The 18,517-nt window shown below is 36.6% G+C and overlaps 1 protein-coding gene across 1 annotated transcript in view; it reads right to left on the minus strand.

The window, feature by feature from the left end:
- NEK7 (NIMA related kinase 7) overlaps positions 1-18,517 on the minus strand; it is a gene marked incomplete at its 3' end in the record, with an annotated part of 87,374 nt that overhangs the window by 65,258 nt on the left and 3,599 nt on the right. Inside the window, exon 2 of the mRNA XM_084245224.1 lies at positions 5,368-5,508. Within this exon, the coding sequence (XP_084101350.1) occupies positions 5,368-5,508 (141 nt within the window). The remainder of the gene's footprint in view (positions 1-5,367; positions 5,509-18,517) is intronic.

Raw genomic sequence — 18,517 nt, forward strand, 5'->3', positions numbered from 1 at the left:
AAGTCACCAAAGGGAACAAAAAGGGATATGAGGAGAGGTAGGCTAGCCAAGGCAGTGTAAGCATAGGAAATATGATGGATGGGTTTTAAGAAGTCACTGGTGTTGAAGCAACAGATTCTGTAGAGATACTTGTAAGAAAGTCAATGGATGACGGCTACAGGCAGAGAAGGTTGGGAGGAAGGGGGATAAAACCCAAAATGGGCAGAAGAAAAGTATTAATCCAGAGCACAGGTAGAGTTAAGAGAAGATGGGTCAGAATAGCTATAACAATCATGAAAGCACATCCAAGAGCAGAGATTACCTCTGTTAAACAGGAGATGACATTTTCTGCTGAGCATGAATTCATAAGGGCTGTGGCTGTGACTTGAGAAAAGCAGCTTTTAAATTTCACTGCAGGCAATATTATAACTATCTATTGATTTGGGGTTCTTAAGCTGTGGTTAAAATACATGAAGTAGAAAGAACCAGAGAGTGCATCTTAGAAGAAATGCAAGCAAAACCCCAAGAAAAGGCTTGAGTCCTAAGTTATAAGACCCAGCACTATGATTACATGTGAACAGAGAAATGAAGAATACATCCTAGAGACAAACTATGACTGGGGGCTAGCAAAATGGAGATTTGAAAAAGCTCAATTTGCTCAATTAGCTGAAGAGGGTCTGGGATAGTGAAGAAAACAAATGAAACTAGACCTTACATAACAAATAATAGATCTGGAGAACATGGAATAGTGCCTGGCAGACAGGATGAGGTACAGAGAAGTCTGGTTGGAAAGAGGGGAGAGAGAGAGAGATGGGCGTTGTAGTTAGAGGAACTTTGAGAACTTGAGACAGAATAAGTGAGCACAGAGTAGAACATGATGGTAGACTGACTGGGCACCATGCGGTCAGGTGTGTGGAGACACCAGCTGCTGGTGTCAGATTCAACAAAGTGGCAGGGGAAGGACAGGGGAAGTGAGAGCAAAGGGCTCAAGACCAATTTTAAAAGATAAGCCCCCAGGGAAAGCAGTGTGGAGGTGTCCCACAAAACTAAAAATGGATCTGCCATTTAACCCAGTCATTCTACTCTTAGGTGTCTACCTCCAAAATACAAAAACACTAATTTGAAAGGAAATCTGTACCCATATATTCATAGCAGCACTATATACAATAGCAAGGATATGGAAACATCTTAAGTTCCCAAAAACAGAGGAGTGGATCGAGAAGATGTGGTACACAATGAATTACTAGTCAGTGATCAAAGCAGACAGACTCAGGCCATTTATGGCAACTTGGATTGAGCTGGAAAGAATAACGCTAACTGAAATAAGTCAGAAGGTGAAAGATAAGTACTAGCTGGTGTCGCTAATATGCAGAATATAGAGAAATCAAACTAAGAATGAGAGAAAGACAAACTTAAAAATTAACCCTTCAGGATGACTATAGAATTGAGCATCTAGAGGGGAGGGGGTAAGGGATGAGGGAAGGAAGCACAATGAACTATAGTGGTAAGTTGGTGGCAGGTACCCTATGGTGGCAATATCTGATGGGGAGGATTCTAATGTTATCTCAATTAAAAGACTGGCTGTTAAACTCTCCCTGCCACATGAAAGCCACACCATCACTTTATTTGCATTTATACATTCTTCTGGCTCTAGATGACAAAAACTTGCACATCTAATACTTTAAAATCTCATAAATTTATCCATATTGACAATATTATTTATTAAATAGCTGACTATCTTTTCATAAATAATGTTTGGCATTATTATTACTATATAGTGCAGAGGATGAGTATGAATTCATTTTTCTATACAGCAGTTTGCAATTTTTAAAAAACACAACAGATTTTATAACTCATCTGCTTAAACTCCTTGGAAAGCTATTTATGACTCTTACAACAACACAGGACATATAGGTAATATATACATTGCAGGCAGACAGAATCGGGTTACTGCCAAGTTCTGAGCCCTATGTTACTTCTCTTCTCACTTGGTTTACTGAGGTCACAATGATCTGTTCATAGTTCAGTCTATTGTTCAGGGCCTTTATGCTGCTGTTCTCCCTACTAGAACCTCTTCTTCTAGCTGTTAGTTGACTGACTCCTTAACCTCCACATCAGCTTAACTTCTATATCCTTAGAAATCCTTAAGTAAATACTTCATCTAAAAGACCTTCTTCTCCCATCTCATTTGCCTCATATATTATACCATGGCCATTTTCTTCATTGCATGTGATTATTTGATTTACTGTCTGTCTCCCCAGCAAAAATGCTGAACTCAATTACTGTCTCCCTAGTGTCAACTGCAGTGTCTGTCACACAGATGGCCAATAAATAGTAAAAGAACATCACAGATTTTTTCAACCACATAAATAATAAGTTATTTTAATTAGTCAATGGGTTCAGCCACTAGAAGAGTTTATAATTCAAAATTTTTAAGATAAGCTCATATGATCAAAACTTGCATTATCGTAATAATAATGCCTAAGGTACTACAAGCTGCTAATGAAAAAAAAAATTGCCAAGCACCAAAATCCCTTGAACATTTAACATGCCTAAATATTACCTCTTATACGTGTAGAAACGTCCAGTACAAATGAAATTAAGAAACTTTAATTTTTAAGATAAAAGTATGCCTCACTGACAAGTAAACTAATAATTACTAAATTCTCCAATTTTTAAAAATTCAACATATGGATCATTCTTACAAATATTTCCTAATTTCCATTTGCTCATATAAACAACTGTAAGTTTACAATAAAGTCCATAGGGATTAAATAAAGAAATTGATAAAAGCTACAGTATGAATTCAATAATCAGAGTGAACACTGGAAAAGAGACTAATATGTATATGACCACGGAGGTTATGAATACACTGGATCACTATATGCATTATGGAAAAAGTTATCATTGTCCACTATTTCTAACTGCATGTAATTCTAACTTCTAATTAGATACAGACATGCAGAATCTAGAATCTAAAATTAACACGCCGAAAAGCAAGTCTTATTCCATATACTTTCAAAGATTATTTTCAGGAAGGTTTTGTGGGATTGCTTGGATCAAAAAGGTACCTTAATCACTTTATTTTTGTTTTGAAGTATACAAAAGTACTTCCCAGTCTCTCATAAGTATCACTGGCTGACAATGGATGTTCCATGATCAAACAGTGTTATTTGGACATACAAATTCAGAGAAAACAAAGAAAAAATAAAAATTAAGCAGTAATGAACTAAGGATCAAACTACCTCATTACTATACCATACCATGTAACAATCATATAGCTTTAACCCATTAGCTAAATAACAAAATGGAGATTGCATGTAACAGATGAAAACAAATCTTGGATAATCTTTTCACAAGAGAACTGACATTCTGACACCCAATTCACAAACCCTGTCAACATCCCCAACATCCCCACATCACACTACTCAATGCCACTCCCACAATAGCATCCATCTCAAGATTACAGAGGTGTCTTTGTTGGAAGCCAAGTATCTCCAAAGCCATACACATTGACCACTGAACAGCAGGTGATCAAAACACTGGTGGAATGAACTGTATGAGCAATGGAAAGGAGGCAGGGTGAGTGGGAAGCTAAGTTGGTACATGGAATTTCAAACTGTTGCATCAGTTAAGGCACCATCTTAATTTTGCAAATGAAACATGATGGGATGTGAATAAATTTTCAACAAAATGGCAAATAATGTCACACCTCTATGTTCCCACACTGCTTCATGATTTCAAGGCAGCGTGCATTCAGTACACACACACTCCTGTTTTCACATACAGGCAACAGGCATCACCAGAGCTTATTAGCACACTGCTCTCTTAAAGGTCCTAGAAGAGTAAAATGTATAGTCAAAGGCAAAGTAAATTGTCTTGAAATCTAAGCTTAGGAACCTGGCTGGTAGCACTAAAGTGTTTTGATAAAGAATTATAATCAGAAAAATAAATTATAAAATTATATGAACTCAGAAACAAGTGAGTACCATAGAGCTGTGAAAAGGATAAACTACAGCCACATGCACCAGCATTGCTGATTGTTCAATCATGATGCTGTGTGAAAAATACAAGTTGAAATATATAAATATTATATACTTCATTTATATAAAATTTTAAGGTGCAAAAGCAAACAGATTTATATAGAAACATATACAGATGTGGGGAAAACTATAAAGAAAAGAAATGATTAACATAAAATTCAGGCCACGATTACCTCTTAGAGAAGGGAATAGTAGACATGGGTCAAAAATATTTTTAATGTTTTATTTCTTAAGCTGGATAGTGGCTAGAAGGATGTCTCTGTTATACTTTATAGCTAACATGCATACCCTATAAAATTCTTCTATTTCATTAATAATATATGAAAACTGGTCATCTCTGCAATGGCTGTGGCAAGTATACTAATCCTTTTATAACGAAAAAAAAAAAAAGTGAGGAAACTGTTTTCACAGATGTCTACAGAAAAAAGATAGGAGGCCTCCATACAAAATGCAGGGATTATGGGAAAGGGTGGACAATGATGACCTTGTCTGAAAAAGGGAAGTAAAACTATGATGTCCAAAACACTGAGTTAGAAAGACAAGTACTTATGGACCAGAGAGCAAGTGAAATTAGACTGTCTAGGCTAGAGAGAGCAACTAAAACTTCCAGGGTTCCCCAAGTAAGCCCTGCAGGGAGGTTCCCTGGAACTAGTACACTGAAGCAAGGGCAGGATTTGCTAAGTGGAACTGGAGCAAAAGAAATGAAACTGAGGAAAGCAGGAACGGGTCGAGACAGGAGAGGAAAGCTAATTCTAGAATGATATAAATACAACATGGAGATTTTAAATCAGACCTCAATTTTCTTTTTTTTTTTCCCAGACCTCAATTTTCAAATTTTATCTATTTCATTTTTTTAAGTAAAGATCACTTGATTTTCCTTTCATTTATTGCTGGTGTAGTTCTCTACATTAATTTAATACGTCACCTTAATCTTTTATTAACTTTAGGCAACAAAGTTTATGAGTCTAGTTTCCCACCATGAGACTCACAGTGGCAGAATTTCTGCTGGGGAGATGACAGTTACATGTCCGATTGGAAGCAGTGTTGATAACTCAAATCTGTCTCTTAAAACTATAGTTGCAAAAGTTTTTCCAGAGTCATTTCTGTCACTGCCCAATATGGGTAAACAAAACCAGATACATGTTTAAAGTTTAGAAATAATATTAAAACAAAAAATTCATTCCCATTGCATACTATACCCAATTCATATTTTTAAAGTACAATTTTTATTCTTTTTCAATGTTCTCAACTTAAAACTGTCATTTCCCAGTCATTCAAGACACACTTTCTTCTATCTATTATCACAGTTAATTTTACACAATTTATATAATTAAAATCATCTTACCTGTACTTTTTTTAAAGCTACTGGTACTCCATCCAAGAGACAGGCTGCTCTATAAACTTCACTAAATTGCCCACGGCCAATTTTCTTTTCTATTCGAAAGTTGGCTAATGTATTATAGCCCATATCTGGTCGTAAGGCCTTCTGTAATTAAAAAAGTAGGAAAAGTTTTCAATCACACAATATACACATAATCATTGATTGTTTTCACATAAGTAGGTAATATTTATGGTAAGCTTGCAAACATCCAATCATTCAACATTTACTGAACTTTTATTCAAGCCATATATGTATAACATATATATATACCATGCCATATATAATCCATTTCATACATGTGATTATATACATATATAAACATATACATATGTGTGTATATGTATGTGTGTGTGCTCACTTAGTCCAACCTGCCAACCAATGCATGAAAAACTTCTGAACTTTCTGACAGTTATTTAACTTCTACAAAGAATATTTCTAGTGGCTTCACAGCAAAACTGAGAGGAATAAATAGAGATTTCCCAAATGTCCCTTATCCCCCATAAATGCCATTTCCCCATCATAAACATCTTCTACAAAACATCCCCTACTTTTGTTATAATTCACCAACGTACACTGACACCTCATTATCATCCAAATTCTTTGGTTTCCATTGGGGTTCATTACATGAGTTTGAACCAAAGTGGAATGACAAGTATCCATGATCCATTTTGATTGTTAATGGATGCGTTCATCCAAAGGGTCACAGAGTAAATGATTAATTGAACATTCACTACACTCACACACCTCTTACTGCTAAAATTACAATATTCACACAAGACAGAATGCCTTGTGCACCTCATGACACTCATAGTCTATTTTCAGCATCTCTATCTACATAAAATATAAATAATCTAACTACCACATGCACCTGTATCTTCTCTGTTTTGGTTGAATGTGCACAGGCCTTTTCAAGAGTCAGGACCACTGGTAAGTTAACTCTCCCAAACCTTTTGCGCCACCCCACTCACATCCTTCTGGGCCTTCTCTATTTTCTGAGTTAGCTTGGAATAAACATGACATTTTTGTGGGGTCTGAATAGTGCACCCTTGAAGGAAATTGAACATTAAACACCTACTAATACAATCGAAGAAGGCATTGCTTCTTAAACACACCACATTTAACATGAAATCTTAGCCTTTCAAATAAACCTCGGTTAAGGCTGATGGCTCCATGACTTATGCAGAAGACTGTTTTGATATATGAGCAGTACTTGGTATCAACCCTAACACAATTTATCTTGCTAATTTCAATACCTCACCCATACTAGCAAACACTGTAAAATTCTGCTAAAGTTTCACTGGGGCTTTATATGCTGTATAATTCAGTCTCATGACAATTCTATAATGCAGATGTTATCACCCACAGCTAATTGATCCCCAAGTCCTGATTCCCAAGGACAGCCTATAGCTGTGGGTGCTAACAAAGTCATCTACAATATGACCTAGCATTATGGCACCCTATATGAGAATCCACAGATGTTTTCAATTTCAAGTCTTTTGAGGAAGAAGAACTAGGGAGAAAAACTCATGTTAGAAATAAAAAGGAAAATATAGGCCATAATAAAAAAATAAAATAATACAGGGAAACACCTTGGCAAGCTATTCATTTGTAAGATTTCTCTTTACAGTTATTGAAATTAATTTATAATTCTCACTGTGACTTAATGCCACCATTTAGTGTACTTTGTAAGGAGACTTACAAAGTACACTTCTTAGATAAACTCAATGGATATTATCAACTTCTTAAAAGTTTTTTTTGACTATTAAATATAAGATTCATCTTAAGAAGAGATTTTTAAAATTGCCTTTGGTTTTCTAAGAAATCTTTTTTAAAAATTTGACCATTAGGATAATCTGTAACATCTAAGAAATAATTTCCTTCCTTCCCCATATATGTAGAGACCTTTCTCCTGATAAGAACTTGTCAGTCTCAACAGTAACATATACAGCTTCATCATTAGGAACACTATCACACAATCCAAATTCTTTAAATTTGAGTGGGGATTCCATCTTCTGTCTGCACAATAACTGACAAATATTAGCGTGAACTGCTAAGGCACTGTGACAACCGCATGCTGAGAGCAAAGTCTCACTAATGTGTTTTGGCATGCAGGTTTGTAATCACACATTTACATATGCAATGACCTACATTTGCATGTCAGATCACACACTGTCTTGGTTTATTAAGACTGGCCACCTCCCTGTGCTTGGCGGCCAGAGTGGCGAGAGAGGGCCAGAGGGTGGTGTTTTTTGGCAGTTGAGGGATGAACTGCCACCAAGGATTAGGTTGATATGGCCTGAGCATTAGACACTTCATTAGACGTAATCTGTTTAACAGTGGGCAGAGTATGTAAACTTCACAGCCCATTTGCGGCACCTTTTTCCCCCCATGGCCTTTCTTCAAAGGGCAGTGTGGTTGAGTGACAGCTTGTCTCATCTGCTCCCATGTCCTGTCATCCAGTGTAGACTTGGAGAGCTGACATGAGAAGGAGCATAGCTGCACATCTCCCACTACCCTTGGGTCTTTGCCACACTGCAATTTGTGTAAAAACAAGCTTGTATAGGATGAGGTCTCCTTTAAGAGTCCATCAGATTGGTAGTAAACATAGTTCAGCAATATTCTGCTACATTGTATTCAACGCCATACCTCATTTTGATGAGGTAGCACAGGTAGCACTACATTAAGTGCTTTAAAGAAAGACAGCATCATCAAATGAGTGGCCACTCAAGTGAGAACTCTTTTTTTAAGATAAGGCATGTTCTCTTTTTTGAGTGATATCCATTTCCCCATATATTTCTGAGTCAGCATTTGAATTACCAGCAATAAAATAATTCAGCAAAATGATGAAATTCAATCAGTAGGAAATACAAAGCACATAAAACCACTTTAATTACATGATTTGTGTTCTCCATTTGGTCTATAAACTGGGTCTTGATCTCTTGCAGACCCTTGACCTTCATGACTCAACTGCATAAAATGGCTTTTGTATTGTACATGAGTCACTTAAAAAACCTTAAACTTGTATGCAAGTAAAACCTATCCTGTTTCTTCCACTAAAAGATGAGGGTAATGCTTCTATACCTATGACAGAGGGCTCTTAAATCACTTCACACCTAGCCGTGGGCCTCACCCACCAGCCACGCCATTGGTTCGCCAAGTACACCACAGCTTTGGCCCCTCCACGCAAGGCATTTGCTTGTCTTCATATCTTCTAAATAATTTCACTTTGCACACCCAACAAACCTAAACTCATCCTTGAGTTTCAACTATCAGCCCTTCCCAGTAATCATCTTCAGCTCACTCAGGCAGCTTTATTGGTTACTACCCTGTGCCTCCATAGGAGTTCACAGCAGTCATTCAACTCTATAAACACGTGTACAAACTCAGGCACTAAGCTAGGGTCTCACAATGGATTTTAATTATTTGTTTATTTGTATATATAAATATATATGAGTATATATATTTTCTCCCTCCAAAGTAGAGACCAAGTATCTTTGTGTACAGATGCCACAAAGGTGGTCTGACATGTGGTAAACAAAAAATATTTACAAAATAAGTGGATGCAGGCCTCCCTGGTGGCGCAAGGGGTTAAGCAGTGCACTATAAAGCAATCTGCAGTCTCTGCAGCACAAGTTCAATCCTCAGCTGGCCAGGGAGCAACCCACATGGCGCAGCAGACCTCTCCTGTCTCACCGGCTGCTCCCCTCAGCAGTGTACTTCGGTCAATCTGCCTGTTCTGCTCCCTACTCTGTCTCTGGTGAATCCTCTCACCCCCCCCCCAGCATCTCTGGCCTGTACCCCAGCTCTTGTATGCATAAATAAATAAATCTTAAAAAAAAAAAATAAGTGGATTGGTCTCCTCAGTGGTGCAGCAGTTGAGTGCTGGGTTGCGAAGCAGCCCGCAGCCTCTGCAGCAACAGTTCGATCCCTGGCCACCTGGTGAGGGTCCCACATGGTGCGCAGACCTCTCCTGCCACCCACTGCTCCCCTCAGCAGTGTATTTCGTCAGTCTGTCTGTTCTGCTCCCTGCTCTGGCTCTGGTGAATTCTCTCACCCTCCCGCGCTTCTGACTGTACCCAGTGCTTATATAAATAAATAAATGTCTTAAAAGAATAAATAAATAAATAAATAAGTGGATGTAACTGAAGATCTGAATGAATTTAAAAGGCTTTAAAACACATAGTGCATGATAGTGACTATGACGGCTCTACATAGATCTGTGACAAGCAGTATAGTGCAATGTAAAGGCTTCAGACCTGCAAAACTTCCTCTAACAGCTCCCAACAGGAGAAATGGAGAATTCCCTTTAATCCCCATAATTAGATGATTTAAGCAGTAATCCACTCACTGTCCCTGTAAGAACAATATGGGCAGCAATGAACAGTGTTTCAAATCAGTCTTGCTCCAAAGCCTGACCTAGATAAGGAATTATAGGAAGAATCTACTGAGTTCCCATACAGCCCAGTAGAATAAAGCACAGGTCCTAGAGTTAGAGAACAAGCCCACATCTAAATCCTAGTTCTGATAGTATCTTTTGGAGCTGGGCAAGACATCCAAATATTGCTTCCTACTTTTGTAAAATGGGGGTAATTCTACCCAAGGAATTGTGAGTTTGATGACAAATAAAAATGACAGAGCCATGCACACAGCAGGTGCTCACTAAAATTTAAGACTCCCTTACCCAACTGTGCTAGTGGTAATATCCCTTCACCAAACTACTTTTGTAGAGGGCTCTTATGTCTATGGAGCCTACTTTATGTCCTTTATTTTTCAAGAATAAAATTCTTTTTTATTATAAACAAACATAAATCCTGAGATTTGAAACTTACATTGCCCAATATTAAATAGTGATTGTATCTATTTTAGTTTGACCCATCTTATGTTAGAACATAGGTTTGAAATTTTTTTTTTTAATTGAGATAACACTGGTTTGCAACACTGTGATTCAGAGGGACAGGATCACACCTCCTCAGATGAATGTCACAACACCACATCCACCACCCACTAAGACACCCGAGTCCTCTACCATAGTCCACTGTGCACCCCCTTCCCAATTTTCTCACAATTAAGAGTTTACCTTTATCTGTTGTTAGGTTTACCATATGACAATGGCATACTCAGTAGGAGTTCTAAGTATCAACCAACCCTGAGTTCTCACTTCCAACTGGGATACCAATTTATCACATGGTTTGTCTTTTTGATTCATGAATGAAAATAGCTTAATCCACTCTACCCAGAGTCTTTTTTAATAATTATTGGGAGAGGGAGACCATATACATAAAACTATATTCAGTGGTAATTAGGCTATCTGGTAGGAGCACCCTTAAAATAAAGTTAAAAACTACATGTAAGGTGGTAAGTGAAAACTAAACTTTTGGTGGTGATCAGAAGGTAGTATATATAGTTGTCAAAGTATAGTGCTGTGTTCCTGAAACATTCTTAACAAACCAATGTTACTTTAGTAAAATACTTTTTAAGTTAGAAATTGCAGGCAAACTGAAGAGAATAACTAAAGTCCATAAACCCTATGAATTTGAAACCGCATGCTCCTTGCGACAAAAGAACCTGAGGAAGGGTATGGCTAACTAGTACACAGTATCTTCTGAAATTACTATTTATCACATAAGTATTTTCAAACATTCATTTTTGAAAGAAGTCTTAAAATGCACCTAGTGAACATGGATAACATAAGTTTACATAAGGTTTTTTTTTTTATAGAACATTATTTCTTTATTGCTATCCATGAGATGCAACACTCACTTAAAGGCATAATGAAAAATAACCTTAGAAACATATTACATTTTCATGAAATAATGTTTCGCTTTTTGAACTGTCTAAATCTACACAGTGAAAGGCTATACTATAAAAGCAATCTGAAATCTAAGAAAAATACTCAAAATAACATATGATAACTAAGAAATCAAATCCTACAGTGAACAAGCTTTATGCAACCCTTGAATATTCTGGGTTATGAATGAATCTCTTGTCTAGATCACATAACACCAGATCTTGCTAGTTGGGATTCACTTTTCCGTACAATCTACTTACTGCTTCCTTCATATGGATACTTTTCATTTTAAAATAAAATTCATCCGCTGTGCTACTGGCTCTTATTCTCACAGGTGCTGAGTGACTCTTTAAACAATTAATAAATTCCTAGAACCAACTTAATATCTTTAACTTGTTTTAAATTTGAAGGCAAGGACATTTAATGAGCAATAAGATAATTCAGGATAATATAATGATCGTAATTCTCTCTGGGGAAATTAGAACAGTCACAGCATGGACTCAATAGAATCCCCAGGGAGAAAATCATGTGCTGATAATTCCTAGAGGTATTGTTATCAATGATCTATTATATAAACCAGTATTAATTACAATAATTAACATTACTAATAAGGTTTTCATCGTTATTGTAACTTCATCTTTTACTGGTCGTTTTCATATCACTGATTACATAAATTAATAAATTTCTTTATATTTATATTAATATTACTTAATTCCTCCAAAATTTAAAAGTTACAAAACTTCAAAATGTCCTTCAATTTTATTTAGCAATAAAGCTAATACTATGATCTTGAAAAATATGTTGCTCATAGCCAAGCTACATAGATGAGAATATTCTTTCAGTAATATCTAACACAACACAATATTATTTTCTATAAACTGCACTAGAAATGAAACACAAAACAACTACAAATACACCGCATGATTTCTTGATTTCAAAAATAACCTATTTCTAAGTATCTGGGATAAATATCAGTTCAAATAATATGCCATTAATTATTATAACCTGACTACTTATCAAACAATGGAAGAAATTCACTATAGAAAAGTGAGTGGATGGATATAACCAATTATCTAGTTAAACATTTATAAGACCCTGGTATTTGTAGTGTTTAATCACTGTTAGTTATATTACACAGCATAATAATCACTACATCCAAATTATGACAAAGACACTCCCATCTTCCTATTCCCCCATGACCGCCACCAGTTCTACCTGGCAAAATTAAATACAGAGAGAAAAAGCCTGTTACTGGGAGAATCAGCGATAGATATACAGACAGAGATAGTGGGAAGAGGTTTTTATAAATTTATTGTACAAATATTAAAAGGTGAAAGTGGCTAAATGAATACATAATACAAAAACAATAAAAAGAGAATGGACAAAATAAATAGAATCTAATATTTACTCTGAATATATTTAAGTACTATGCAGAGAAAGAGTGATATACTGAAGAATAAGTAGATAATTATTTTAGATTAAGAAATTTGGGAATGACTTCCTGAGGAGGTGACATTTATACCAAGATTAAAACATCAGAAGGAAAGGAAATAGCAGTCATAGCAGAAAAGAACAATTGGAAAAAATGTCTTAAGGAGCTTGGTGTGCTTAAGGAACAGCAAAGAGGACACTGCTACTGGAGTACAGAGTAGTGGAGACAGCAGTAGAGAAAAAGGTTCAAGAAGTAAGCCTTGACAAAAATCAGAGTGCTTTGACAGCAAAAGTAACGCATTCGAGTTTGAAGCGGAGGGGCACTATATTACGTGACCTAATGAATATATTTTACGAAGATAATCATGAAGCTTGGTGGAGAAGAAATTGGGGAGGACCATGGGTAAATCAAGAGTGGAGGCAGCGAGTCCAGACAAAACGTCCGAGACTTACAGTTAGAGAAGGACAGCAGAGGGAATCAGAACATCATCTTGAGCTAGAGTCAAAGGAACTGCTGAATAAAAAAAAAATCTAAGCAAGGAGCAGTGAGAAATTACTAACGTGGGGCTAGAACATTTGTAGAATAGCCATTTATTGGGGTGGACATGGCTAAAGCAGCAGCCGTTTGTGAGGAAAGCTGGTAATAAAAATGTAATGAATGATATGTGATAGAAAACCAAGCAATGGGATGAGAAATCTGGGGGTCAGGACAATGACTGGCAGAATGTTGTCATCACTATCCACAATGAAAGCTCCGTATCAACTCTAAAGGTAGAGTATTATTCTTTTCATTTATGGGCAAGAAAAGTATGGCTTACAGATAGTTAAATAATTTGCCCACCATCACATAGCTACCAAGTGGAGGTTTCAAGAACTTGTCCAACTTAATTTAACTTCAGAGATGAAAGCATTAACCCCCACACGAAACAGCCAGGGTTTCTGCTTCCTTCCAGCAAATCTACTTATTTCTCCCCATAAATGGTGGTGCTGCAACAGGCTACCATCCTCAACTTCTCTTCTCACTCATTATTCAGCCTCCCCTATGGAGTGGTTCTGGAAGTGTTGAAAATGATTCTGAGCACTCCCATGTCAGCCATCAGAACTTTATTGTAACTCTTCTAGAAACTCCTCTTTCTTCATCCCTTTGTTCTCCCACACTGAATGAGATCAGTCAAGGAAAAACAAAATAAAAAGGGTGCATCATTAAATTTATTCTATGCAAATGTAGCTGGAGACAGAAATATCAAAATGTCTCAATTTGGGAAATGTGTCTTATGATTATTTAGTAAAAAAAGTGTATGAAACATTATCAGTCATATGAAAAAGCCCTAAGATTCACAAAATAATGATATAAGAGAAGGCAACATATAAAGGTACCCTAAATGTTAAATAATACAACTTTGATCTAACAAACACATTAGAATGCATATATATTCAATGTTGCTCTTCAAAACAGTTAACAAGGAAAGGTATCTGAGAGGTCTCTTCCAATACTGAAAATATATCTGAAATTCCTCCTTTAGAATTATAACCAGATCTAGTTTATTGAGATCTATGATCTATGATTGAGACCACATGAAAATGACTAGCCTCTTTAAGAAGATACCCTCATTTTGGTCAAAAGAATACCAAGACTATTTAGTTAATTCAGCAAATAGATACTTGACTCCAAAGGATTCTAGTATCCAATTCAACCTCAAAAATAAAACCATGTTTATTACTGTAATTGTAACAGGGTGGTCCCCAGGAAAGGGGGAGGTTCCCTGCCCCGTCCCAAGGGACGGTGGAGCTGAGCGGATGGCTCTGTCCTAAATCACGTTGGACGCCAAATCTGTTATAGGACAGGGAGAGGGGCAGCCCAAACCCCGCAAACCTGCCTATTCTAAATGGGTTCTGCCATCCGCCGCATCAACACAAAACATAGGAGACTTTAATGGGAAGGAACTTTAATACAACTAGGAAACAATACAGGTAAGGCAAAGAGTCTAGTTTCTAAGTGAAGCACCCAAAGTTACCCGTCCCCTCGTGGGTAAAAGTCCATCCAAATGGGATCGGCCCAGAACAAGGCCCCAAAGCCTGCCACGAGTCTAAAGCACCTTCCAGTGGGGTCCCACAGCAAAGGGTCAGAAACAATCAGACAAGCCCAAAAGGAAAAGAGCAAAATCAACATCAAGATAAAAGCTGCCATGGTCACCTCTCCACGGCTGTGTCTCACCCACATCTGTGTCACCCAGTCCACGACCAAAAGACAAGCGCAGTTTCTTCACATGTCTCTAGGCTCCATGCGCCTCCTCCAGGTCTCCTGGCTCCATCCTGCTTTCTTTCCTCAGTCTCTTCTGCAGCTTCTCCTCTTCCTGCTCAGCTCCACCCTCCCTTGGGAGGGGCAGGGAACCTCCCCCTTTCCTGGGGACCACCCTGTTACATAATTATTAAACTTACATTTCATGCTCTAAACTAGTTCCAAAAAAAGTTAGAAAATTATTTTGATTTTTGGTTTTATCTTTGCCCACATTACTGTGAACAGATCAAGTAGAAATTTCCAACAGCAGTTGAGAGTCCTTATTGTATTCCCATGCTACATCTATATTTTTAAGGTATTTGCTTTATAATTTGAAGAAAACATGTTCCTAATATGCAAATATGAATGCCAGAAATTCAAAACTCAACCAAACTTTAAATATTTTGAAATCACTTCTCATTGGGCAGCTTTCTTAATCCTCTATATTGTAAGTCTTTTCCTAAAAACGATTCTTACTAAAATTATGTAATATTTACATAATACTATTAGAATTAAAATATTTAGTTGGTAAAAAGGAAAAAAATTAATTTAACTTTCAGTTAGAGATGGTGGTTTCAATTTAAAATACCACACTGGTAGAATGGGGGGGGGGTTGCAATTTGAAATACCACACTGGCAGAATGGGGGGGTTGCAATTGTATGGGGAATATAAAAATAAACTTTATTATTTAAAAAAATAAAAAAATAAATTCTTAATTTTTTTTAATATCCTGATGTGTTAAAATAAATAAATAAATAAATAAATAAATAAATAAATAAATAAATAAATAAATAAATGAAAATACCACACTGGGAACTGAAAAACATGATCAGATTCAAGCTTCCACCAGTGTCCTTCAAGGTTTCCAGACCATTCAAGAACTGTAAACAAACTAATGGGGTTCCTATGGGTACCCTGAAGGGGATGTAAATGGAGGTTTCAAAGGGCCTCAGTGCAGGAGTCTCACAAAAGAAGTGGTCTGAAAGAAGCACTGTGCATGAAAAAGGCTCCTGCTTCTACCTCCTGGTCCTAATAGCATATGGATATAGAAAACAGTAGCTTCCACTAGGGAAAAAGACCTTGAAAGCAGTGTCCTTAGGGAAAGAGTCCTGCTGAGTTCCAAGTAAAGCAGGTGGTAACCAAAAAAAAACAAACAAACAAAAAAAAAAAAACAATAAGAGATGGAAAATGTAGATGAAAAAGTAGTATATATGAATTATATAATGAAAAAGAAGTATATAATGAAAATGTAGATGAATAAGTGAATGTAGATTTAAAAAAGTATGTATGAAGTATATAATGAAAAATAAGTTTCATATATATTTACATATTTTGAGACTCATTTAAGAGGTGGTACTTGAAAAGAGAGAATGAGTTGGTATGAAATCAAGTTTGTAGTTATTCAACAAATATTTCTTGATTGCCTACTATGTACTGGGAACTAGGGATAAAACTTATACACTAGGAGGAGAAGACAGACACAATGAACAAAATGAAAAATGATAAGGTGACAAATTGTGCAGTGAAAAATATATCATTGAAGGCATACTGGGTGGGTATGAGGTTTCAATTTCCTTAAACAAAGAAGGTGATATTTAAGTATATACTTGAAGATAAAAAAGTGAGCTGATGAAAACCTATTGGAAGGTTTTAAACAGACATGATTTGACTAAAATTTTCTATTTAAATGTTATGTAATTTTGTATTGATTTTTGCATGGCGAATAGAATGAAAGCAGGCAAATGTGCAAGAAAAGAGATAAACTGGAAAACTACTGCAATAAGGTATGTGAAAAATTAAAATAACTTTCACCAGAATGGTAGCAGTGGAGGAGGTAAGAAATATTCCAAATTTAAACATATCTAAACACATTTTAAAGGCAGAATCTGCAAACAGATTAGGTAAGAGATGAGGGAGTCTGGAAGAAGTCAGGGGTAGCTCTAGGGGTTTTCGTCTGAGCACCTGAAAGAATGGACTTGCCACTACTGAGATAAAGAATGACAAAATGGTTTCAAGGGAATATTTACAGTTCAGTTTCAGTCACATCAGGTTTGAGACATGGAAACTGGATGGCAAGTAGGCAACTGGATACATGAATTTGGAATTCAGGACAGAGGTCCAGGTCAAATACATATTTGAGAGTTACCAGCATAAAGATGATAAGGGAAAATAAGCAATGTGAGGACCAATAAGACAAGTGAAAAACAGGTTCTGGAAAGCCAAGGGAAGAATAGGTTTCAAAAAAGAGAGCAGGATCAACTGTCACATACAGCTGTTAAGACAAGTAAGAGGAGGGCTGAGGACTGAACACTGGACTGAGCAACATAAAGTCACTGGAAACCTTGACAAGAAGTGCTAAGGCAGTATGATGGAGAAGAGAAGCATAGTTAGGGTACATGCAAGAGTGTGAAAGGAGAATGGAAGGCAGAACAACAGATAAATCTTTCTAGGAGTTTTGCAATAAAAGGGAGTAGAAAACAGGTTTTACAGTTGGAGGGAAGAAACGTTTCAAAAGCTCTTGGGGGGGGTTGTTTTATTTTATTGTTTAAATAGAAGAAATAACAGCATAATAGTATGCTCATGGGAAGGACGGGGTAGAGGGAATGAATGTGGGATCTGGTGACCAAGGCGTATGCCCGTTGAGAATAGGGAGGGCTAGTTAATCTGATGACAGAAAAGGCAGTTCCCTTATGATTGGTTTAGTTTTTTTCAATGAAATAGGAAGCAAGGGCATGAGCTGAGAGTGAGGACAGGAGCCAATGCACTGGGAATTTGAGGAGAGAAAAGATACGAGCAGTCAGTGAGGATAGTGGGGGTGGATGGACTAAGAATCTGACCACTGAGTAGAATGAGGGTTGACCTGAGGTTTTTGGTCACGAATGTAAAAAACTATGGCAAAAGCTTCTTCCCTCAAAATAGCTGCTGCTTATCATCCTATGCATATATCAATGAAGTTATTCTTTATCCAATGAACTGTTAAAAGGAGAACTTTACACCTCAATTTCTATACAGACTTCCAAACAGAAGCTCTACTCAAGGCTATATGACAAATAACTTGACAAAAATAAACATCCAAAGAAACAATTCAAATGATGGCCCTTGTTCATTGTGGGCTTACTTCCTTGGTACCTAAAATATACCCTGATAATTATGCTACACATGCTACAAAGTGTACATAATCTCATTTCTCCGCTTTCACTGACAGAGATGTCAAAAACACAAATGGACTGTAGTTTGGGCTGCCATGAAGCATAAATGGAATGGTTGTTCTTGGGTTGGAACACTCCCCAGACAAGATTCTCATACCTTCCAAGTTATTAAAATAAGAAATGTTTATTTTCCTACCTGGAATGCTGATCTTGGATGTCTTGCCCCTTTCACTGATAGCCAAAACACTAGATAACTTCAAATTTACTAATAAAAAACTAAGTCCTAATAATTATTACAGTTAATCTTCCCTCTAATCACTCTCCCAAATTCTTAGACTTATACTTATTATAACCATTTCATATTTAACTTTATGATATAAAAGAATGTTCCAGTCTTCTTCATTAAATGACCATAAATCAAATTATTCAGAAAATGTTGTAAATTTCTGTTGTTTAAAATTAGTCTC

Source organism: Talpa europaea (assembly GCF_964194135.1).
Source record: "Talpa europaea genome assembly, chromosome: 10".
Classification (NCBI taxonomy): domain Eukaryota; kingdom Metazoa; phylum Chordata; class Mammalia; order Eulipotyphla; family Talpidae; genus Talpa; species Talpa europaea.